This window comes from Anolis carolinensis, chromosome 3 (genome assembly GCF_035594765.1).
Source record: "Anolis carolinensis isolate JA03-04 chromosome 3, rAnoCar3.1.pri, whole genome shotgun sequence".
In the NCBI taxonomy this organism is placed as follows: domain Eukaryota; kingdom Metazoa; phylum Chordata; class Lepidosauria; order Squamata; family Dactyloidae; genus Anolis; species Anolis carolinensis.
In genome coordinates, this window is record NC_085843.1 from 58,951,786 (window position 1) to 58,975,935 (window position 24,150).

Sequence of the window (24,150 nt, forward strand, 5' to 3'; positions counted from 1 at the left end):
ATGGTAGAACACATTTACAACACATTAGCTTACCCAATTTCAGAACGTTTGACTTATACTCAGATATTTGGCAAATTTTCAAAGTTTTTATTAAAAAACATTTTTAATAATAACAAAAATCTGTTCCTGGTGTGAAACTGTTATTTCCTGTTTTATTGGGTTGTCTTTACTTTGAAAGTCATTTCTCTACTTCTGAAACTTTGTTTTGTGGATGAAGCTTTGTTAAATTTGTGGAGAGAGACTCAACATACCATAATGTGCTATTTATAGGACAAAGTTTTGGCAGTGTAATAAAGTTTTGCCATGTTTCTATGGCAGAACCAATTAGGAAATGACATTTATCAACCAGGAACAGAAATCATAGCACACCATCAAACCACTCCTGTCAGATGGCCATCAGCCATCTGTTCCTGGTTTGAAAGTGTTATTTCCTGTTTGATTGGGTTTTCTGCGGCTGAGAGTGTGTGACTTGCCCAAGATCACCCAGTGGGTTTCCATGGCTGAGTGAGAAATCAAGCCACAATCAGAGTCCAACTCTCAAACCACTACAAAATACCATGCTGTCTCGCTGTCTCTCTAAACTTCTCATACACTCCAAGAATTCACAGATGAAAACAGGACAAGGAACAGTCAAGTTTGGTCAAGATGGCCAATGTTATTAATAAGGAAAAAGTGAGGACAAAAGGAAGTGGGGAATGTCAAGAGGAGAGAGGAACTGGGACATCTGGGAAATGTAGTTTTAAAGCAGGCATATGGCTCCTCCCTTAGTATTGGGGAAACTTCAAGAGCCTCTATCTCCCTTATTTTTAAAGCTATTGGGGTGAAACTTGCTACAGTAGTAGGACAAATTTACCATGCTTTGCCCATCAAGTTTCATAATGTTTCACTTATCCATGGAATTTTAGAGAATTATTAAAGCTTATTAAAACAATTTTTGTAAAAGATCCTCTCTGCCTTCCCCTCCCTCCCCTGTCAGCCTTGATTGGCTGAGTGGCACAGGTTTAGCTTACCTCATATTGACACACAACCACATAACTTTGCACAGGTTTATATACTATTATTTCCTTTACTTCAGAGATTCCATGGTTGTATATATTATAATAATTAGACTGTCTCTCAATGCCACAGATAGCTGCTCCAGCCCAATGCTTTCTGGGAAATGGAGTTCAGTGCAGGCATGTGGCGTCTCCTCATTTTCCATTAAATTGCTATAAATGGGGAAAATTCAGAGGCTCCTTTCTCCCTCATTTTTAAAGTTATTGGGGTGAAAATTGCTACAGTTGTAGAAGATATTTATCATTCTTTGCCTATCATGTTTCATAATGTTTCACCCATCCCCTGATTTTTGGGGAATTTTCAAAGTTTTTTTAAAACAACACTTAAAAAAAGACTACAAGAACTATGCCGCCGCCTCCCCCTTCCTCATCTGTCAGCCCTGATTGACTGAGAGGAATGCCATCATGTTTGGTTTCACCTCTCAATGGGGCTTGATCACAACTACATCCGAAGACATCTGAGACTTAAGAATTGAAGGCTCCTTTTGATTCAAATTCTTAATATTGGGAAGGCAGTGAGCAGGTGGGTCGGAACTCACTTCAAAAGTGCTTTAGATCCAAATTAGATATGAATTTAGCTAACATATGAACAAATCACACAAGCATAGTATTTATGTATATGTGTATCTGCAAATATTGAGGTTCTCACAATCTAGATGGTATCTTTGCTTGCACAAGACCAATAATTCTGAATTCAGAGTATATCTACACTATAGCTTTAATGTGATTTAACATAATTTTAAATGGCATAGCTAAATGTTATGGAATCATGGGAACTTTAGTTTTACAATGTCTTCATTTTATCTCCCAAAGAGACATAATTTATTGAAATCATTTCAGGGGTTTTTTTTTTTACATCCCAGTTAATTCACTGGCATTGCTCCTATTGCATATTCCTCCCACTAATATAAAAAACATGCAGAAAAAGCTTGAAAGCTTGCATCATGCCTTTTGTGCATTTTGCTTAGCCAGTAAAGGTATTGATCTTTTGTGGATATTGATTTGTATTGCTGTATGATCAACATGGTTATTCTTGAATATATTCTCTTCATTCCCATCAGACTCCCTGACATTCTCTCCACCAGCCACACATTTAGCAATTATGTGCAGAAGTTACAAACATACATATCAACATCTCATTGTATAAAGGAGTTTTAGGTACTGACACGAGTTCCTTTACACCAATGGTTCTCAACCTGTGAGTCCCCAGATGTTTTGGCTTACAACTCCCAGAAATCCCAGCCAGTTTACCAGCTGTTAGGATTTCTTGGAGTTGAAGGTCAAAACATCTGGAGACTCACTATAGAATACATTTATCTGACCAGATATCCGCATACTGACCTGCCCGCTCTTTAAGATCTTCTGGTGAGGCCCTACTCTCACTTCCACCACCATCACAAATGTGACTGACATTGACAAGGGAGAGGGCATTTTCGGTGACTACCCCTGAGCCTGTGAAACACCCTCCCATATGCAATTGAAACAGCTCCCTCCCTTTCTTCTTTCAAGAACCAATTAAAAGCTTTCCTAGAGACAGGCCTTTAGTAAAAGAAGCCAAGCTAGAATGATAAGAAACACCATAATATTATGGACTAGAACAAAGTGCAATATAATCTGACATAATGCCACAAGAATGTGAATGTATATTATTGTTGTTTAAAAATGCTTATTTTATGATGTTTTATACTTATTATTTATGTATTTGGATCGTTGTTTACATGATTTTAATATGTTGCAGGCTGCTTTAGGTTCTGTGAGGGAGAAAAGCGGGGTATAAATAAAGATGATTTATTATTATTATTATTATTATTATTATTATTATTATTATTATTATTTTATTATGACACAGCAAACAAGATAGATATGCTGGATTTCATATCACAAAATCACAAGTTGAACACTTCCCAAGTGTCTAGGACTGTGTGATGTATTTTCGGATGATGCGCGCAGATCCCAGCAGGGTGGCCTTTTGCAGTTGGCAGATCGTAATTGTGTCAATGTCTATTGTTTCCAAATGTCGGCTGAGATCTTTTGGCACGGCACCCAATGTGCCCATCACCACTGGGACCACCTACACTGGTTTCTGCCAGAGTCTTTGAAGTTCAATCTTGAGGTCCTGATAGCGGCTGAGTTCTTCCTGTTGTTTTTCGTCAATGTGACTGTCACCTGGGATGGCGACATCAATGATCCAAACCTTTTTCTTTTCCACAACTGTGATGTCTGGTGTGTTGTGTTCCAGAACTTTGTCAGTCTGGATTTGGAAGTCCCATAGTATCTTTGCGTGCTCATTTTTCAATACTTTTGCAAGTTTGTGATCCCACCAGTACTTTGCTGCTGGGAGCTGGTACTTGAGGCATAAGTTCCAATGAATCATTTGGGCCACATAGTTGTGCCTCTGTTTGTAGTCTGTCTGTGCAATTTTCTTACAGCAGCTGAGGATATGATCCATGGTTTCGTCGGTTTCCTTGTACAGTCTGCATTTTGGGTCAACAGCTGATTTTTCGATCTTGGCCTTAATTGCATTTGTTCTGCTCCTGAGCTGCAAGGATCAGGCCTTCTGTCTCCTTCTTCAGGGTCCCATTTGTGAGCCAGAGCCAGGTCTTCTCCTTATCAGCTTTTCCTTCAATTTTGTCATGGAACTTCCATGCAATGTTTTGTTGTACCAGCTGTCAGCTCTAGTTTGTAGTGTGGCTTTCTTGTATTGGTTTTTTGTCTGCTATGCTTTGAGGAGTTTCTGATTTTTGACTTCAATCAAAGCAGGTTCTTCACTTTGCTTGACATATTCTGCCAGGGCATGTTCTTCTTCTTTGACTGCTTGTTTTACTTGTAAGAGTCCTCTGCCCCCTGATCTTCTAGGCAGATATAGCCGGTCAACATCACTGCGAGGGTGCAGTGACTGATGAATGGTCATGAGTTTTCTTGTTTTTCTGTCCAAATTGTCCAGTTCCATCTGTGTCCAGTTTATGATGCCAGCAGTATATCTTATGACAGGTATGCCCAGGTGTTTATGGCCTTGATGGTGTTGCCTCAATTGAGCTTGCTTTTGAGAATTTTTCTGACCCTTTGTGTGTATTCTTTACTGACCACAGTCTTCACAGGTTTCTAACTGGGGCAGATTACAGGGCGCGCTCAACGCTGCTGTTTAAAGAGCTCCACTGGTTGCCATTTATTTTCCGAGCCCAATTCAAGGTGCAGGTTATCACCTACAAAGCCCTAAACGGTTTGGGACCCACCTACCTTCGAGACCGCATTTCCCCCTATGAACCCGCATGACCTCTTTGCTCGTCGGGGGAGGCCCTCCTCTCGCTTCCACCAACTTCGCAGTTGCGGTTGGTGGGGACGAGGGAGAGAGCCTTCTTCGCCATGGCCCCCCGGCTGTGGAACTCGCTCCCCAGGGAGATTAGGCAGGCCCCTACCCTACTTTCTTTCAGGAAGAGCCTGAAAACTTGGCTATTCCAGAAGGCCTTCGTTGACTGATCCTTGTGGGATCATGTTATTTACCTAATAAGCAGTAGACCCTCTGGATTGTTTTTAGGATTCATTCAGCACTTTAAGTATTACACCTGCTGTATAATTATCCCTCCCTGATAACTTGATATTGCTTTGCACCTTGGCCTGGATCTTTTGACCCAAATCAGGATTTAAATATTATTGTGTATATTGGCTTTTATGACTGTTTTTAATCATGTTGAAGTTTTACTGCTCGGTTTAATGTTTTATCTGATTTGTGCTGTCGTGTCTGGGCATGGCCCCATGTAAGCCGCCCCGAGTCCCTCCGGGGAGATGGGGTGGGATATAAGAATAAAATTATTATTATTATTATTATTCACATGTTCATGCTTGATGTTGTCCAGCTGTAATATGCCCAGATATTTATAGGCCTCTGGCTGGTGACACTTTATTGTTTGGCCATTAGGCATATTTATGCCCTCACTTTCAATGATTTTTCCCTTCTTCAATGCCACTGTCGAACATTTGTCCAAGCCAAACTCCATGCTGATATCAGTGCTAAAAATTCGGACAGTGTTAGTCAGAGACTGGATTTCAGTTTCCATTTTCCCATACAGCTTCAGGTCATCCATGTACATCAGATGCGAAATTTTGTGAGAATTCTTAGATGTTTGATAGCCGAGATTTGTTTTTTGTAAGATTGTTGACAGAGGGATCATGGCAATAATGAAAAGCAGAGGGGACAATGAGTCTCCCTGGAAAATTCCTCTCCTGATGTTGACAAGTCCATAGCTTTCATTTCCAACAAACAGTTCAGTTTTCCAGTGCTCCATCATGTTTTCAATGAAGGTGCCAACGTTTTTACAAATCCCGATGGCGTCCAGGCACTTGATGATCCGGCTGTGTGGGAGTGAGTCAAAGGCCTTTTTGTAGTCAATCACGTCATGTGAAGATTAGCTTTTCGGCTTTTACAGTTCTCCAGAATCATTTTGTCAATCAATAACTGGTCTTTTGTGTCCCTGCTTTTCCATTTGTTGCCTTTCTGTTCATCTGGCAAGATGTTTTTTTCTTCAAGATAGTCTTGAATTCTATCTGCTATGATGCCAGTCAGTAGTTTAAACAAAGTGGGCAGACACGTTATTGGCCTGTAGTTTCCTGGTGCTGCTCCTTTTGCTGGATCCTTTTGTATCAGGTAAGTTCTTCCAGTTGTTAGCCATTCACTGATACTTCCTTTCTGCAGCATCTCTTTGAATTGTTGGGCCATTTTTCCATGTAAACTAATCAGATGTTTGAGCCAAAATCCATGAAGTTGATCACTACCAGGCAATGTCCAGTTCTTGACTTTTTGCACTCGTTTGCTGATCATTTCAGTTGTTATTTCCATCTGTTCCATTTTGTTCTGTGAGAATTTTCCTTCAAACTCCTTTATCCACCCAGTGTTTTTGTTGTAGTTCTTATTATTTTCCCAAAGCTCTTTCCAGAACTTCGTTGTTGCAGTTTTCTATGGCTTTATGGTTACTGTGTCTGTTGTTTGGTTCAAGCTCTGGTAGAACCGTCTTTGGTCTGATTGAAATAGTTGATTTTGTCTGTACTGGATGATTCTGGCTTCATATCTTTCAATTTTTCTGGCTGTTGCTGTAATTTGTTCTTTCACAATTTCCAAGGCTTCTTCAATTTTTCTGGTGTTCAGCCAGTACTTTCTGATCAGGTATTGCTTGATTTTGTCATTCTTCAGTTTCTTCTCTTTCATATTTTTCAGGTTACTTGCATCTGATCTAAGTTTCTTGATTTTCAACTCTAGCCTGACCTTCCACTTTGGTTTTCCAGTCTATTTTCTTTGGGGCTGCCTTGGTTGTAGGAGCCCAAGCTCTTCTGTTACTATCACTGCTGCACTGTAGGCATACTGGTTTGTTTGTTCAATTGATGTTATTTGGACAGTGGAGAGTACTGCATTCACATCTTTCATGAGAGGCACCAGGTGTCTCTTGGGCACTGTTTTTAGAGTTGGGAGCCGCTGTCTTATTACATTTGCTGCAGCATGAGCCATTATCTTATTCTTGAGCTCTTGTTGTCTTGCTGTCAAGGTTCCTGGTGGTTCAACAGGTGTTTCAAGTGCTGGTTCATCAAATTCTTGCAAAAGCTCCACACTTTCTTCTGGTTCAATCTGTTCCACCATTCCAAGTGTTGCTGGAGTCTCTGCTGCTGCTGTCTGTGCTGTGGTCTGATGGTAATTTGCTTTGGAGATTTTCTGGATTTCTTCGAGTTCAACTTCACTGAACACTTTGTTTCTGATTATGAATCTTCGTTGGTCAGCCAGTCGGGGTTCTGTTATCTGTGAGTCAGGGTACTCTTGTTTCCATAGCTGATGCATCCTTTTTTGGTAGCCGCGCTTTTCAGGTTCAGAGTTGTAATAGCATTTCATGACTGTGCGGTTTTCTGGCATTGTATATTTCTGCCGCTTCTGTGACTGTTCATTTGGGTTTTGATGATTCCGTAGCCCACTTGTCAATGGATGTCCAGAATCAGCAGCATCCACCACAGTCCTTTTTATCCTGGGCAACGACCGAGCCAGTATAGACTTCGTTTTGGTTTGATTCTCCATAATGCTAATGGGTTAGGTGCACTTGGTTGCATTCCTCCGCTGAGGCCTCTCTGGCTTGGTTGGACCTGCCAGTAGTTACACTACCGCCAGCACAGCCCTCAGCATCCTCGGAATGGCTAAGCCCCCCACCACCACCATGTCAAGGTGGCACCTGCAGGGGGTTATTATTATTATTATTTTATTTTAGGAGCATGGTCCTCATCCTTCCTTATTTACCAGGGATGTTACATCTCCAGTCAAATAGACATCCATAGCTTTTTTTTATGCTCTCAGTTCTCACCATATTTATTGTGATATCTAACAAACATTTGGAAAATGAATATGATTATGAGTCTATCACTTCATTGATGTTGAATGCTGTAGCAGATGTGCAGAAATCCCTCTGTGATGATCAGCCAGTGAGGAAATGTTTCCCCTTGATATAGATACTGAGATTCCAATGCTCTATCATTGAATGTTCATGGCTTTTTAATGATACATATACAACATCACATCTTGGTACCTTTACTTCATTTAATCCAGGAATCTACTTTAGTACCAATTATTACTAAGGTTAATTGACATTCCAATGTTACAAATAAAAATGGATTGCAAATGTAAGATATTCAGTCTTTGAACATAGTATATTAATATGTATGGGTGTCACTTGAACCCTTCAATGCGGACTCATCTGAAGGTAAGTTTGATTGACATATCTTCTATTGCTTGTCCAGTTTTCAGATGCAATGCACCATTGATTTGCCTTTAAACTCTTTTCTAATGTTAAAAATAGAATACTTGTAGCTTTATAATGTACCTATTAACTAACATGTCATGAGTATTCCTTTTCTACTCAGTTTTCACCTATGCTATCTACACAAAGCTAAGATTACATGCTTAGTGTAGCAGCAACTGCTATTTGTATACCTTTTAAAGAAAGTGCTGAATGTCATATTCTTGAGCTAAATAGGAAAACTGTTCAGTTATAGAACTGCTTTCATAGCAAAGCTATATTTCCACCATATATTTACATATGCGTAGATGGTAAGTGAATCAAGAACTGAAGTGAATGTCATATTTAAAAAGGACAAAGTAATGTGTGACCAAGCATAACCTTGTACATATAAAGCTATGTATACATATTTGAATGAGCTGGCAGCCATATCCACTACTTATATCAATTTCCTTCTTTTTCATATCATTTAGGTTAGTGAATGATAAAGTGCAGATCCAGGTATACACATTGCTAAAATATTTTTTCCAGTGAAAGATTTTAGGTCTACATAAGGTTACAAAAGGGATACCATTGCTTTTGCATGCAGGGTGCTGAGAAAAATCGTATATGTGCCTTGAAAAAATGTTTCACATGGCCAAATGTAAATGGCAGAATAAGAATTAGTTTTGGAAGGGAAGGATGTACTTTTCTTGAACCATAGGCATCAAATTGATGCCAAATGTAGTTACAGATTTGTCATGATCCACCAAGAGATGGAAGGTTTTGCATGAATGAAAGCCTTTTCTTCAGACATATTTTTGTTGAATCTAGAATAACATAGGAAGAGCAAGGGAGATCAATAGAAATGACCAAGTGTGGATTTTTGAATAACTATACGAGATTTTGGTTCATTATACTTCCATCACTCCTGTGTTCTGAATTCATTCTCTGAGAATGTATCCATACTGTAGAATTAATGCAGTTTGACACCACTTTAACTGCCATGGCTCAATGCTATGGAATCCTGCAATTTGTACTTTAGTGAGATAACAGCATTATCAGTTTTGAATATATTTTCATGAAGTGCTTAGTTTAAATTTAAAAACAGTTGAAAGTCAGGCAGGACAAAATAAAGTACAGGAATGAGCTACAATAACTTTTGCCATCTCTCTAGCCTTAATCTTGTAAACAGAGTTGAGTTTCTCCTACTACATTGTTAGATGAAACAAGAGGCCGAAGTCAGGAAGCAACAGGTGATGATACTCTGCTATATTTTTTGCTACTGCAACATCAATCTGCATATTGGAAATGATTTAATGGTTTAATTTGTAATCTATACTGATAATTTTGTTATTATATGAAGTCTTATAAACACTGTACATTAATTAAGGCATTCCCACAAGTGGCAACGTGGGATATCTTTTCCAACTGATTTCAAATAGGTAAAACTTTGGAGGATATACCATACAATTAAAATGCTTTGATGTTAAGGCTTTACCTTAGTCCCAGGTGGCAAGTAGAGTTGTGCAATCAGGGTAAACCTTGATGGGTTTTGTGTCCCGGATTTTGGTGGGGGCCCTGATCCATTTTTGGGAGCCTACTGAATTCAGGAAGGCATATATCTGTTTTTGCTCTGGGGTGCCAAATGATCCATTTTTTATTGGCCCATTATTGGGAGGAGGGCTTCCCAGGCTTCCCTTCCCATCATTTTAGGCATTTAAGCTGTTTCTATTATAGAGGAGAGGTGCTCCAGGCAGACATATGCGCTTTCTCTCCCAGGCCTGCATGTGACACACACACTTTCCAAGGCATTTAAAGGAGGCAGGTTCTTAAAGCTGTTTCTTACTCTAGATGAGAGGTCTTAAGGCAGGCGTGTACCCTTTAAGGAGGCTTCAAGTTCTTACTTGTTTCTATTCTAGAAGAGAGGTGCTTGGCTACAGGCAGGTGTGTGCGCACTTTAAGGAAGCTTCTTGTTCTTAAAGCTGTTTTTTCTACTCTAGAGGAGGGGTACTTGGCTGCAAACAGGCACATGCGCTTTGAGGAGGCTTCTTACCTTCTACTCTAGAAGAGAGACACTGCAGGCAGTGCCCGTGCTTTCTCTTCAGGGCCTGCATGTCACACCCTTTCAAAGGCATTTAAAGGAGGCAAGTTCTTAAAGCTGTTTCTTACTCTAGAGCAGAGGCACTGCAGGCAGGCGCATGCACATTTTCTCTCCTGGGCCTTCACCACACTAGCAGCCATGCATCTTTTCCAAAGCATTTTAAGGGGGCTTCCCACTTCCAAGTAAGGAAGACAGATGACCTCCTGGAGCTATCCTTCCTGGGCTTCCTTTAAAAAAAAAACTTATTTCCTGGCACACTTCAATCCCCTGTCTGCTTTGGGTTTTATGCTTCCTTATAGCTGTTTCTACTTTCTACTCTAGAGGAGAGGTAACTGGTAATAGTTTTTGGGAATGAGGGTTTTCTTTTTGTTTGCTGTGGATTTAATAAAAAAAAGATGAAACTGTGATGCCGAAAAGCAGAGGAGGAGCCGAGATTGGCTCCCACTTGCTTTTATTGCATGCAGGTTTTTGTACTGGGAGGGCACTTCCATTATATGCTCCTGAACTACCGAATGTAATGGAAGAAATGAATTCCACGCACAAGCCTAGTGTCCAGTACCAGGGGTGAGGGAGATAAGCACTGGTTACCCTGGCAAATAGCCCAGATAATCTTTACTGTGAATGGATACTTAGAGAGCCAACTTCTCATAACAAAATGGCTTAAGCTAAATATGGTAGACCAAGTGGAGGCCTAGCACTTCTGGTGAAGTGAAAACTAGGCTGGGAAGGCGAAGAAATTATTTTTAAAGATCTCCCAGAGCAGACAAATATTATTGCAGTAAATTTTTCAACCATGAACCCATTACAAAAGTGTAAAACCATCCCCCCTATCGTGGTCATCATAAACATATATATGCCTCCTATGTCGTCCAGATTTGCTCAATGCTATACATGGACTCTCTTGAGAGAGCGCTAGAAGAATTTATTATTGAACATCCAACAGCTTTAATAATTTTACTTGGAGACTTCAACGCGAGACTGGGAAGTTCAGCAAATAAACTGACAGAGCTATCTGGCATCCCCAAGAATGACCTGCCCTTCAATGCTGAATGGAACTCCAGAGACACGGTCAGAAATAAAGCAGGAATTGAGCTGATTTCTGTACTATACAAATTCAGTCTTTACATATCAAGTGGGGAAAGTAAGAAATACTGTTATCCTTTTACCTATCATTCAGCGAGAGCCAGTAGCACTCGAGACTATATATGCATCTCTAAGGAATTCATTGAATTCTTCTCCGAGGTTACAATCAAACCAAGGGAAGACAGTGACCACCAACCGCTGGCAGCAGTTATTTACAGTCACTCCGATATACGTCCAACAAACCCGTTGGATGCGAAATTCATACACTCCATGTCCACACTTCAATGTAAGAGATTAAAATGGCAGGCAGTCAATTTAACAGCCATTGAAGAATATCTATGTAACCTGCAAGCTGTCACATGTGGTGAAGTGATAAAAGCATCTTTATCTAATCCTATTCAGGTTCTCCAAACTTTCTCCGTTTTGTGCTCTAACCTCAAAAGCCTGCTTACATATTCACCACACAACACAAGAAAAAATTACATCAATAGAACAAACCCATGGTTTGACCAGGATTGCAAAAGACTGAGGAAGTCACTAAGAAAGAGCATGAGGAAAGCTATAAGTTATCCTAACTAAGATCTACACAACAATATGCTATCCCTGAGAAGATCATATAAAAAACTAATTTCCCAGAAGAAGTCCTTATACAATATAAAAATCTGGAGTGAACTGGACTCTGCCTTACATTTAAAGAACTCAGTAATCTTTTGGCAACTAGTTTCTTCAAAACTGAGACAAGTCAGATTCTCTATAGACTCCCTAATTCCTGCATCTCATTGGGAAACCTCCTATGGTGACCTCTTTAATAAGGCAGGCAATTCAAACAATGTAAATCATGTAACCATGTATTATAATCCTGACACCCTCCTGGCCTGGCCACAAGTTGAGCCACATGAAGTAGTAGCCATCATCAACACACTTCAAAATAATAAAGCACCAGGGGAAGATTTTTTTTTGCTGGCTGAACTATTTAAGAACATCAGTGATTGGTGGGCCCAACTTTTAGCAGGCCTGTTCTCCCACATTAACAATTCATGCAGTATACCTAGAGGTTGGCAAATGAGCATTATCGTCCCTATTCATAAGAATGGAGAAAAAACCAATCCTAAGAACTATTGACCTATAAGCCTGATTGATATCACAGCAAAAATTTACGCAAAATATCTTTTGATCAAATTTGAGGAGTGGTCCAATGAAAACAATATTCTCTGTGAAGAGCAATCAGGCTTCTGACAGGGACATTCAACTATAGATAATTGCTTTATTCTGCAGCATATAATCCAAACGTATAATTCAAGGGGGATGAGTCTGTATACAGCATTTATAGACTTGTCTTCAGCATTTGACACAATGTGCCACAACACATTATGGGAAAAGCTGGCTGCCACAAACATTGACAGACAATTACTTACTTTAATCATTATGTTGTACTCTAATACAGTGCTGAAAGTCAGACTTGGACCCAGTGGAGCCCTGAGCAATGAAATCAAAACGTCAACTGGTGTGAGACAATGATGCATATTAGCTCCCTTTCTCTTTAATTTCTATATAAATGGCATCTTGAAAACATTATCCCCTGACAATCTACATGGTCCTAAAGTTCTGACCAGAACTATCAACATCTTACTTTATGCTGATGATATGGTGATCATGGCAATGTCTCCAGTGGGACTGAGAAGATCTCTGGCAAAATTCAATTTGTATTGTGAGCTAAATTCCCTCATTATTAACAAGGATAAATCCAAAATTATGGTCTTTAGAAAAAAACAGGAAGCGGTACACTTGGACCCTGAATGGTGTACACTTGGAACAAACTAATAGCTACAAATATCTAGGCATTATGTTTTCATCATCTGGTGCTTGGTCTAACCATATTACTCATCGTATACGAAGAGCAACAAAAGCAGCAGGTTCCATTTACAAGCTGTACCATCATACAACAGCCCTGTACCATCATAGATACCCAGGCACAATCAGACAATCTGGAAGTCTTTAAGAAAAATAATAATGCCAACACTTATATCTGGGGCTGAAATTTGGGGGCACACCAATTTGGCCAAGATCTTCCAAGTTACGCAGCTTCGCATTCTCCTGGGCCTTTCCAGAACAACGCTGATGGCTGCAGTAAGGGCAGAGCTAGGAATGCTCCCAGTAAAAGCTCAAATTTTATTGAGACAATTCAATTACTGGTCAAAGGCAAATCGGATGAATTCCAGTAGACTTCCTTGCCTATGTTTAGGATAAAGACCAGGGTGCCCATAAGTCATCATGGGTAGTGGCCTTAAACAATGAGATGGCTAAAATTGGCCTACCTTTACAATTTCTGAATGATCTAGGATCTAGGGCAAAATAAGTGCTTATGCAACGCACTCATGATATCTATGCTCAATTGGACCTAGCAAGTATAGCTAGGTCTTCTGCCACAAAGTTTTTAGCCTCCCACAAAATGAATATTCATTTAGAAGACTATCTGACTATTCCAGTTCCGTTACCCTTAAGAAGAATATATACCAGGGCCAGGTTTGAACAACTTGGTATTATGATGCAAACTGGTTGCTACTATAACATCCCAAGAAATGAGAGATTTTGTGTCTGGGGAGAACAAATAGTGGAAGATATCAAACATTTTTTGATTGACTGCCCAGCATATGCTGAACTTCAACACAGATATTTATATCCATTACTATCTAATTTTAGGTCTCCCAACAGAAATGATCTTTTCACATTCCTTTTACAAGGATGAGAAAGATCCACCATAATCAGAGTAAACCTGAAAGCTATCAAGAAAAGAGCACATTTCCTGAAAGAAGAATCAGGAAAATAAGATTTTTTAAAAAATAGTTTGATTGCTTTTCAAGTGTTGTTATACAAATAAAGCTAGGAAAACAATATCGTGATGAATAGGATTGGGTAAGGGTGTGGGTAAGTGGTGGGTAAAGAAAATATGAGTGAAAGGGTGAAAGAAGAAGAAAAAGAAAAAAAAGGAAAAAAAGAAAAAGGGAGGAAGGATGACTTCCTTTTGACCTCCTGTGGAGTTATGTTTTCGTAGTCTCCAACATCCACTTCGATTTCCAGTTGACCTTTTCATAGTTATTATCTTTCATACTTCAGAAAAATCAATTATAAATGTGTTTCCATTCTTATGAATAAAATCTTTAAAGTTTGACCAGCTTCTGTGATAAGATGTCCATTTGTATCAAATCTAACAGTTTCAATATCCATTCATTTATGGAGGGTATTCTATTTTGTTTTCATACTTTGGTGAGGACTATCCTTGCAGCTGTACTCATTAAGAAAAAACATTCTATCCTGATTTTTTTTCATTTTTCTATTTGTTATGCCTAATAAGTACATTTCGGGCTTTAATGGGAATTTTAGTTGTAATTTTTTTTAGCTGTGTCCTGTATCTCATTCCAATATTTTTTTAATTTTTTTGCGTTTCCACCATCGATGGAAAAAAGTCCCTATCTCTTTATCACATTTCCAATATTTGTTGGAGGCCTGTTTACAGAATTTAGCTATTTTATCTGGCGTATAATACCACCTAAATAGCATTTTATACCAATTCTCTCTTATCTCAGAGGCCATCGTGAATTTCAGTTTTTTACACCCTATTTCTTCCCACTGACTTAGATTTATATTATGTCTTAAATCTCTGGCCCACTTCACCTGGCAGTTCTTGACTTGCTCTTCCTCCGTTGCCCATTACAACAATTTCTGGCATAATATCTTAAATTTTTTTTCCCTTTGCATAATTAACTCCCATGAACCTACTGTTTGTTCAAAACCTACTTTGGCGTCTTCTTTATAGCACTGTACTATTTGGTAGTATTGGAACCAGGATGTCTTTGGGTATTCCTGCTTAATTTCTTCTTGTGTCTTTATAATCATTTCATTTTAATCTGTTTTTTTAAAGGATCTGTTGATAGGTAAGCCAATCTTACATTCCCAGTTCTCTTTTGTGCTTCGCTTCAATTGGTGATATCCATAGTGGAGTTTTTCCAAAAAATCTAAATTTATATTTTTCCCAGATTCTAATTAATGCTGCTCTAATAATGTGATTGCCAAAATTCTTATCTGACTTCCTCTTATTATACCAGAGGTAATCATGCCACCCTGACCGTAAATCGTGTCCTTCCAATATTAACAATTTAGTATTTTTCAGGGTGGCCCACTCCTTTACCCATGCCAAATTACATGCTTCGTAATAGGCTTTGATATCTGGGAGCCCCCGGTCCCCCTCTTTTCTTGTCATCCATTAATACCCTTAATTTTATTCTTGGATTTTTGTTTTTCCATATAAATTTTGTTATATCGGTGTTCCATTTTTTAAAAAGGTAGTCATTTCTGATTATGGGTAATGTTTGAAAAAGAAACAATAATTTTGGCAGAATGGACATCTTAATAATTGCGATGCGACCTAATAATGAAATATTTTGGTATTTCCATTTCTCCATATCTTGCTTAATCCTGGACCAAAGATTTTCATAGTTATTTTTCAATAGTTTGGCATTACTGGATGTGATTATCACTCCCAGGTATTTTACTTTTTTCTCTATTTTTATGCCCGAATTTACCTGCAAATATTCCTTCGCTTTCCCATCTATATTTTTAGTTAATATCTTCGTTTTTTGTTTGTTTAAAGTAAAGCCTGCTAATTTTCCGAATGTTTCAATTTTCTCGATCCATTTATTAATATTTTTAGCTGGGTTTTCACTTATGCAGACCACATCATCTGTGTATACTCGCATCTTATAATTTTGATTCCTAATTCTTAATCCTTCAAGGGATTTATCTCTGTTTATACTTCTCATTAAGGTTTCCATAATCATAATAAATAAGAGTGGCGATAATGGACACCCTTGCTGCGCTCCCCTATTAATTTGGATGTTTTTCTTGTTTTCTTGCCCATTTATTATTAATGTTGCTCTTTGATTTGAATAGATGGCTTCTACCGCATTTTTAAATTTAAAACCCATATCCAATTCCTTCAATAATAGTTTAAAGTAGTTCCAATTAACTTTATCAAATGCTTTCTCCGCATCAATAAATAATAATGCAAGTTTCTTTTCATATTTTTGTGATATATTGTCTATGCTTTTTATCTTTTATTTTCTTTACTAGCCATTTACCTATTTTATTTGCATTCTCGTAATGATATTGCTTTATATACTTTAATTGTTTCTCTATTTTGCCTGTTTGAAGTAGTTATAGCTGGGTTGTTTTTTTTTAGTAATTCTAATTCCATGACTACCTTCTTGTTAGTTGGGTCTCTCTTCAATATCTCCTCTTTTTCATTAAATTTCCTTGTTATGTCCTTTATGTCTTTATTTCTGTTCCTATTTTTTGACAGTTCTGCTGAATAAGATACCAACTCATTATGGCCTTCATTGCATCCCACTGCATATTCTTAGAGGTCTCATTTCCCCCATTTATTTTTAGGTATTCTTTTAATAATTTTCTATTTAGTTCTATATCTCTCTCTCTTTTTTAGTAAATTTTCATTTAGCCCCCATCTTGGATGACTATTCCCTCCTCTTATTATGAACTCTAAGGCGCAGTGGTAAGAAAGAGTTCTGGGTAATATTTTATACTTTTTTATTTTCCCCATTAATGCATTGGTCATCCAGGCCATATCTATACGAGACCACATTACCTGCCTTCCTGAATAAAAAGTATAATCTCTCTGTTTTTCATTATAATGTCTCCAGATATCAGCGAGGTTTAACTCCTCCAGGTGTTAAGGAATTTATTTGGTAATTGACTTGAATTAGTATTCATCTTTTTATGATTTCCTTGGCTCTTAGTTTTATCGATGCTGCCATCCACTACTCCATTAAAATTATCCTTTATTAACAATTCTTCAAATTCTTGTTGTTCTGTATTTTTATTCAACTCTGTAATGGAATTAATCTTGGGGCCATTTGGACAATATATATTACATATTAATATTTTTTTTTATTTTAATAATCACCCCTATGTACCTTCCATCGTTATCTTTAAATACTTGCTCTGTCGGGATCCATTCCTTTATATATGACTATGCCTCATTTTTTTCTCATTTGCTGCTGCGTAGAATACTTTCCCTAATCGTTCTTGTATCAAATATTTGGAGTGCCTACTAGAGACGTGTGTTTCCTGTAATGCTATCAAATCATAGGTTTTTTTGTTTTAGATGATTAAAAATTCTTCTTCTTTTATTCGGAGAATTAATCGCGTTGATGTTGCATGAATATATTTTTATGTCTCTATTCATTTGAATTATCCAGCATCTCCCACTGTAATACCTCCTGCGGTGTCAGTAATTGGTAGTTTTCTGGTGAAAACTTTGTTAATCTTTTTAGGTTCCTCTCTAATTTGCTGGTTTGATTTCGTTCCTCTACAAGTTCTCCGTCCTCTTCATCCATTTCCGTCTCATCCAGTTTTCTTTCTTGTTTATTCATTGATTTTCCTTTTCTCTGACTATTATAATCCTTAGGTGTGTACGGTGGTGCTTTCTGTTTTATGTGTGTCATGTAAAAAGATTTAGCCTTTTCTTCTGTGTTTAACCAGTACCTTGTATCTTTAAAGGTAATGGTGATTCCTTCTACTTTTTCCCACCTAAATTTTATTTTCCTTTTTATCAATTCTTCTGTTAGAAAGGTATATTTTCTTCATCTTGCCAGACTTTGCTGTGACACCTCTTTCATAATTATCACCTTTTTCTCCCTGAAGAAAATCGGTCTTCTTACATTTTCTTTCAGTATCTCGTCTCTTAGATGTTTTCTGCTAAACATTATTATTGTATCTCTTGAAGTTTTGTTTCTCTTTGAGAAACCTGTAGTGACCCGTTGTGATTCATCTTAGATCTTCTTTTGTGGATTCCTCCAGGTTTCTGAGTCCAAATTGGTATTCTAGTTCTCTATTCTCCATTGATTCCACTTGTAATTTAGTTTTTTCATTTAGATTTTCAAGTTTTTCTACCTTATACTCCAGCTTGTCTGTGATTTAGCCATTTTTTGGTTTTCTTTCTTCACCTTTTCTAGTTCTTCTTGCAGAGTTTTCATTTCTTCTTTTAGTTCCTGTTTGAAATTTTGAATTTCCTCATGTAAGGCTTGGAATTGACTGTCTTGTCTAGTAGCAATTTTTTGCATCTCCAAAAATAATTCTTTGAAGCCAATCTCCTCTGGGAGTGAATCTCTTTTTGCTTGTGATCTTGGGACTTGAGTGGTTTCCCCCTTAAATATTTTAAGTCTTGTATCTTAACAGTTTAATAATTCCCTTAAATATTTCCCCCAAGTAGAAATCTTTCAGCTAATCCAAACACCATATAAGCTTTCTAATATCTTTAATGGTGTAGAGGGGGTTAATATATATTAATGTGGTTTTCTAATGGTGTTCCAAATATTATTTGATTTGAGATTTGATTTGAGATTGGTTTAGATTATTAATTTGTGTCTGAAGTCCCAATGCGTAGGTCTGCCCTCTTCTCCACTCTCATTTTGTCACTCCGCGTTGTTCTTAAAGTGTGCTTAGCCTTATTTCTCCTTTTCTTTCATGTGTATATCTCTAGAACTTTCCCCTTTTCATACCTCTATGGGTCTCTTTCCAGCTCTGCAAAATCACCTTTACAGCAATTCCGCTTCCGCTTGCATTCCTCTTTCCATTCCCCCCCTTTTTTTTTTAGTTCTCCTGTCCTCTGCTCTCCATCATTTCCTGTCTTGCTGGCCTCCACTCTCACTGGTATTTTGTTTATAGAGAAGAATACTTGTAGACATAACAAGAAAACCTTCAAGGTCGTTGTAATGGCGGTCTGATTTACTGACTGTTAGTTTTATAAGTGGCAGACAGGCTCCTGATTTCCATGCTCTCTGCTTCTGCTGGCCTTCCCTCCTCTCCCTCACTTCTCCACCTGCCTCTCCTTCCCTTCACCCACTTCCAATTCTCAAAGATTCCCAATCTGAAGTATGTCTGTGCCACTCTCACCATTTGGTTCTCATCTGGTTTCTTCGCGGTACAAAATTTTTCTTTATTTATATACCTTCATTCTGATCAGTATCCCTCAAAGAAAAAAAAACTGGTGGCTGATGGACTCTTAGGGAGCTTTCGCCCCCGTGTGCCATTAGGCTGGAGTTGCGCTTCTGTGCACGCTGCTGCCAGGTGTCCTAGGGATGTCTCCTTGAGGGAAATGTCAGTGGATGATGGGAATGCAGAGTGGATTCCAAAATTCATCATCCCGGTCTCACCTCCTTCTCCAGACTGTATTCCCATGCGGAGAATCAGCACTGGTCAAGAAACACTCCAGCAGGCGAAGGGGTCAGTTGAAAATCAACTGTTGTTAAACTTTATTTACATATCTATTTACAGTTGCATTTCTCAGCTTCAGAGCATTGCATTCATAGTCCATCTCCAGAGAATGCTCAAGCCGAACACACACACTAACGACACTCCCCTGCATTCCACAGACCATGAAGGAAGTCCCGGTCAAACAAACTTGACCCCATTGGTCCTGTGATACGTCAATCGAAGCAGGTTCTTATTAACTCCATAGTTACTGAAATGCCTTCCCGAAAACTCACACAGAAGGCATTTCTAAAATCCTAGATTGATTTTAACATTTCACACAATTCACAATACCCTGACAGGAAACACCCATCTGACACCATCAGTATGTCCTGCTGTGAGGTTTGTGTCAGGGTATTGTGTATTGTGAAATGTTAAAATCAATCTGGATACAGCAATCATGGAGTTAATGAGAGTCTGCTATGATTGATGTATCACAGGACCAATGGGGTCAAGTGTGTTTTGACCGGGACTTACTATCTTGGTTCCTGTGGAATGCGAGGGAGTGTGTGGTTTCCTGTGTAGAACAGAGAACAGCGATGAGCAATGTGCTGTGTGTATGCATGGGTGCTTTCGGCAAGCACTCATGGAGGAAAGGACTGAATTGACTCTATTTGTATATAGATCATGTAACTAAAGTTTAATCAACAGTTGGACTTCATCTGCTGGAGTGAATTTATCCAGTGCTGTTTTCCACACGGGGAAACAGTCTGGAGAGAAGGAGGTGAACCGGGATGGTGAATTTTTTGGATTTCACTCTGCTACCCATCATCCCCGCTGACATTGGGTTATGGGCCCAGGCCTCCACGCTTCCTGCTGCGCAGTGGATGGAGATGCTGATGGCTGGTGAGCTTTCAGCAACTGTGCGGCTGTGAGAGGGATTCCAGAGACGGAGGGGACCCGAAAGAGAGCTCCAGTGAAGCTGCAGGAGAAGATTGTGACTGCCTGAGTCTGCACTTGAGTAAGTGGCAGTACGGCTTAATCTCGGGGACCGAGGGTCACGGAGGCAGCTGATTCACCGGGAGCTTGGGGGAATCTTGATGGCAGAGATGGCTGGGAAAAGCTTCATTTCCAGCATGGAAAAGCTATCTGATGATAATTATGCTTCGTTGTCAGTAATGATGCGGTCTTTGCTGGCATCTGAGGATTTGGAACATACCCTCAATGGAACAGATCAAAATGCTGAGCACAGAAGGAAAGCCAAAGCATATTTGATACTGTGCCTCCAACCAAACCAACTTGTCCATGTGAGAAATAAGGACACTCCTGAGGAGATTTGGCAAGCTTTAAGAAATGTCCATCAGAGAGAGACTTGCATGTCTGAAATGATTTGGACTAAGAGGCTGTTTTCAGCAAAACTTGTTCAGGGCCAAGATGTCAGAAAAGATTTGGACAATGTAAAGCAATTATTGATTGGAGCTGAGGAAAGAGGCCTACAATATTCTGAAGCACAGAAGTGTTATCTGGTGCTGTGCAGCTTGTCTGAGGACTGGGACTTTCTGGTACATTCTTTCCAGAATGTGAGAGTCCAGGATTTAACTTTGGATTCAGTTTGTGGGAGAATCCAAGAGGAAGTGGACCGGAGGGCACTTGAACAAGCCCAGAAGCAGACGATGGCGCAGTGTGACCAGGAGGGGGCGCAAGTGGCCGGTTTTGGTCCTGATGGTGTTCCTGGGAATCGTGAGGAGGTTGCAGTACATCAGGTCAAAACACGGCGGTGTTTTGTCTGCAACAAGCCGGGGCATTTTGCCAGGAGTTGCCCAAACAACAAGGCAAGAAGTTCTCATGGGAACAGAAGGGCAAGGAATTTGTCAACAACAGCTAAGCCCCAAGTGTTTATGGCTGCGGTGAATGGAAGGATCACCGAAAAGAACAAGTGGTATTTGGACTCAGGTTGTACACACCATGTTGTTACAAATCTTAAACTTTTGAAAAACAGAAGGGATGTGTCTGGAACAGCAGTGACTTTGGCTGATGGAACTGAGAGGAAGTTCAACAAATGTGGCACTGTGTTCATCCCTTGCTTGAATGTGGATTGGGAAAATGTACTTTACATCCCAGAATTGAGTTCTAATTTGTTAAGTGTGGCTACCTTAACTGAGAACGGATATAGAGTAATTTTTAGCGGAATCTATTGCTATATACAGAAAGATGGACGAGTAGAGGCAAAAGGTGTAAAAAGGAACAAAATGTATATGATGTTTGACAAAAATAACTTTCCAGATGGGGCACAAGTCTATTGTGTGAAGCAGAAGATTATGCATGACAGGTGTATCCATCATCTTCACAGAGCGATGGGTCATGCACGTGTAGAGGTGCTCAGAAAGACTTTAGAAATATGCACAGATTTTGAGTGTGAGAAATGTGAAAATTTATTAGACTGTGCAGTTTGTTCAGAGATGGGAATTGAATCAAAAGAGCATCCAAAAAGATCTGGAATTAAGACCCAGGAAATGTTTGAAATGGTCCATCTATATGTAACAGAATCTGATGTAAAAAGCCAGGGAGGTTCTCAATTTACTTTGCTGTTAGTAGATAGACACACGAGATTTGGATATATTTACTTCCTTAAGGATTTGAAGGAAGCTGTTGTAAAGGTGTCTAATTGGATAGACATGGTTCAAAGGGTCTATGAACAGCATGTAGGTCAAATAGTTTTTGACAAAGGAGTTAATGTGTGTAATGAAGAGATGAAGAAAATGTTGAGTGAAAGGAATATAGGATTTAAAAATGTAAAATCAAATAAGTCAAATGAAGAAGGCGTGGCTCAAAATAGGATGAAGCAAATTCTTCACATGAATGAGTGTTTAATTAGAGATTCCAAAAGCTCAACTAAGAATTGGCCAGAGTGTTCACACACAAGTAATTACATTTTAAACAGGTTATGGGATGAGGAATTGGATGACATCCCATTTCGGAGAATGTACAAAAAATCTCCAAATATAGGATATCTAAAAGTATATGGTCAAAATGCTAATGTATTAGTTCCAGCCAATCAGAGGAAAAAGGGTGAGCCTAAGTGGAGAAGGATGCAGTTTTTAGGCTACTACCAAGACAAGCTTAAATTTCACAGTGGTCTTGGGAGGCTTATTTTCTCAAAGAAGGCGTTCTTTGAGAAGGATGAAGGCTGGGACAGGTTGCATTTGAACAAAGAGATGTTGTTTAATAACAATTCCACCAAGGAAGCGGAGGTACAGAAAGCTTCAGGTGGAGGGGGTTCTGTTGTTGAAAAAGATATGCAACGAACCATTAAGGAGGAGATGGTTACTCCAGTGAAACATGGGGAAGTACAGACTCCCCAGAAGAGTCAGAAGAGAGGGGGTAAAGGAAAAAAATCACCTAAGCTTGAGAGTGAAGAGCAGGTGACAGAAAAAAGTGAAGATATATCTCTTCTTGAGACCGAGATTGAATCAGTTGATCAGTGGTCTCCAACTTGTCAATTGGCACAGGTGTTGCCAAAGCGCCAGAGATGCAAAAACATTGTGCCTGTTTATTAGTCTGAACGGAAGTTGAAATATGTATATATGTTCAGAGAGAGTTAAATCAATTTTGTGAATAATTGTGATGAAAAATAAAGATGTAAAAGAGATAGAGAGTGAGAGAAAGAACTCTCTAGAGTTTTTTGGGTGAAGTTTGATTATGTAATGAATTGGTTTTAAGAAATTGGATTTTAAGAGAAATTTGAAATCCATGGTTAAGCCAGCAGTGAGTTGTAATATAGTCTGGCAGCATCTAATGAATCTATGTGGCACAATGAATTAAGTTTTCAGAGGTTGGGAAAACTATTGATTAATGAAGTGAAACATCAGTGTATTAGGTTATGGTTCTGGCATCGATTGTGTTAATAAAGATGCAAGAAGAGAGTTGATGTATTGTGATCAAAACAATTTACATGTGATTGAAAATGACTGTATGTATACATGTTTTATCTTGTGGAAGTTCAAGAGAGATTGATCAAATGTGTAGAGTGTTAAAGTATATGTAGAGAATTGATTTGAACATTTCGGAGGGGAATTGTCAGGGTATTGTGTATTGTGAAATGTTAAAATCAATCTGGATACAGCAATCATGGAGTTAATGAGAGTCTGCTATGATTGATGTATCACAGGACCAATGGGGTCAAGTGTGTTTTGACCGGGACTTACTATCTTGGTTCCTGTGGAATGCGAGGGAGTGTGTGGTTTCCTGTGTAGAACAGAGAACAGTGATGAGCAATGTGCTGTGTGTATGCATGGGTGCTTTCGGCAAGCACTCATGGAGGAAAGGACTGAATTGACTCTATTAGTATATAGATCATGTAAATAAAGTTTAATCAACAGTTGGACTTCATCTGCTGGAGTGAGTTTATCCAGTGCTGTTTTCCACACGGGGAAACAGTCTGGAGAGAAGGAGGTGAACCGGGATGGTGAATTTTTTGGATTTCACTCTGCTACCCATCATCCCCGCTGACAGTTTGCACCCCCTGGGCAAACAGAAGGTCAGCTGCTGTCCTCCCATCCTTTTTGCCTTGTTTTTATTTGTGTTGCACTTTGAAATGGTCATATGAGTAGTCAAACAAATACATTGTTGTTATGGTTGTTGTTGTAAGCAATTATTGAGTGGAAAGTACCAAACATTATGTGGCATTCAAGAAACATGAATCAGTCTGTATACTTGACAAGTGTTCAAAAACATGGTGGAGTGGCAGTTATAAATTAAAATAATAGAAGCTCATACTATGCTACTGACTTAGGATTCTCCTAACATTTTTCTGTTCATTTATTATTTTTCTATTTTTTGGTGTGTTTTTATGTTGATGCAAATGGTTAGGGACATCACCATGACTTTTAAATTGTGATCC

At 38.8% G+C, this 24,150-nt stretch overlaps 1 protein-coding gene and 1 long non-coding RNA gene across 3 annotated transcripts in view; one reads left to right on the forward strand and one right to left on the reverse strand.

Annotated features, from left to right (window-relative positions):
• LOC134297414 (uncharacterized) overlaps nt 1-22,740 on the reverse strand; it is a 475,920-nt gene extending 453,180 nt beyond the window's left edge. The window contains exon 1 of the long non-coding RNA XR_010004140.1: nt 22,650-22,740. This is a non-coding gene — a long non-coding RNA (uncharacterized LOC134297414). The remainder of the gene's footprint in view (nt 1-22,649) is intronic.
• The window catches only part of LOC134297413 (uncharacterized), a 474,592-nt gene extending 451,785 nt beyond the window's left edge, over nt 1-22,807 (forward strand). The window contains exon 2 of one of the 2 annotated variants that reach the window (XM_062974975.1): nt 21,580-22,807. In XM_062974975.1, the coding sequence (XP_062831045.1) occupies nt 21,605-22,807 (1,203 nt within the window). In that variant the 5' untranslated portion in view covers nt 21,580-21,604. Of the gene's footprint in view, nt 1-21,393 lie in introns of both variants that reach the window. The other variant, XM_062974974.1, reaches the window with a different exon arrangement.
• Nucleotides 22,808-24,150: the final 1,343 nt, after the last annotated feature.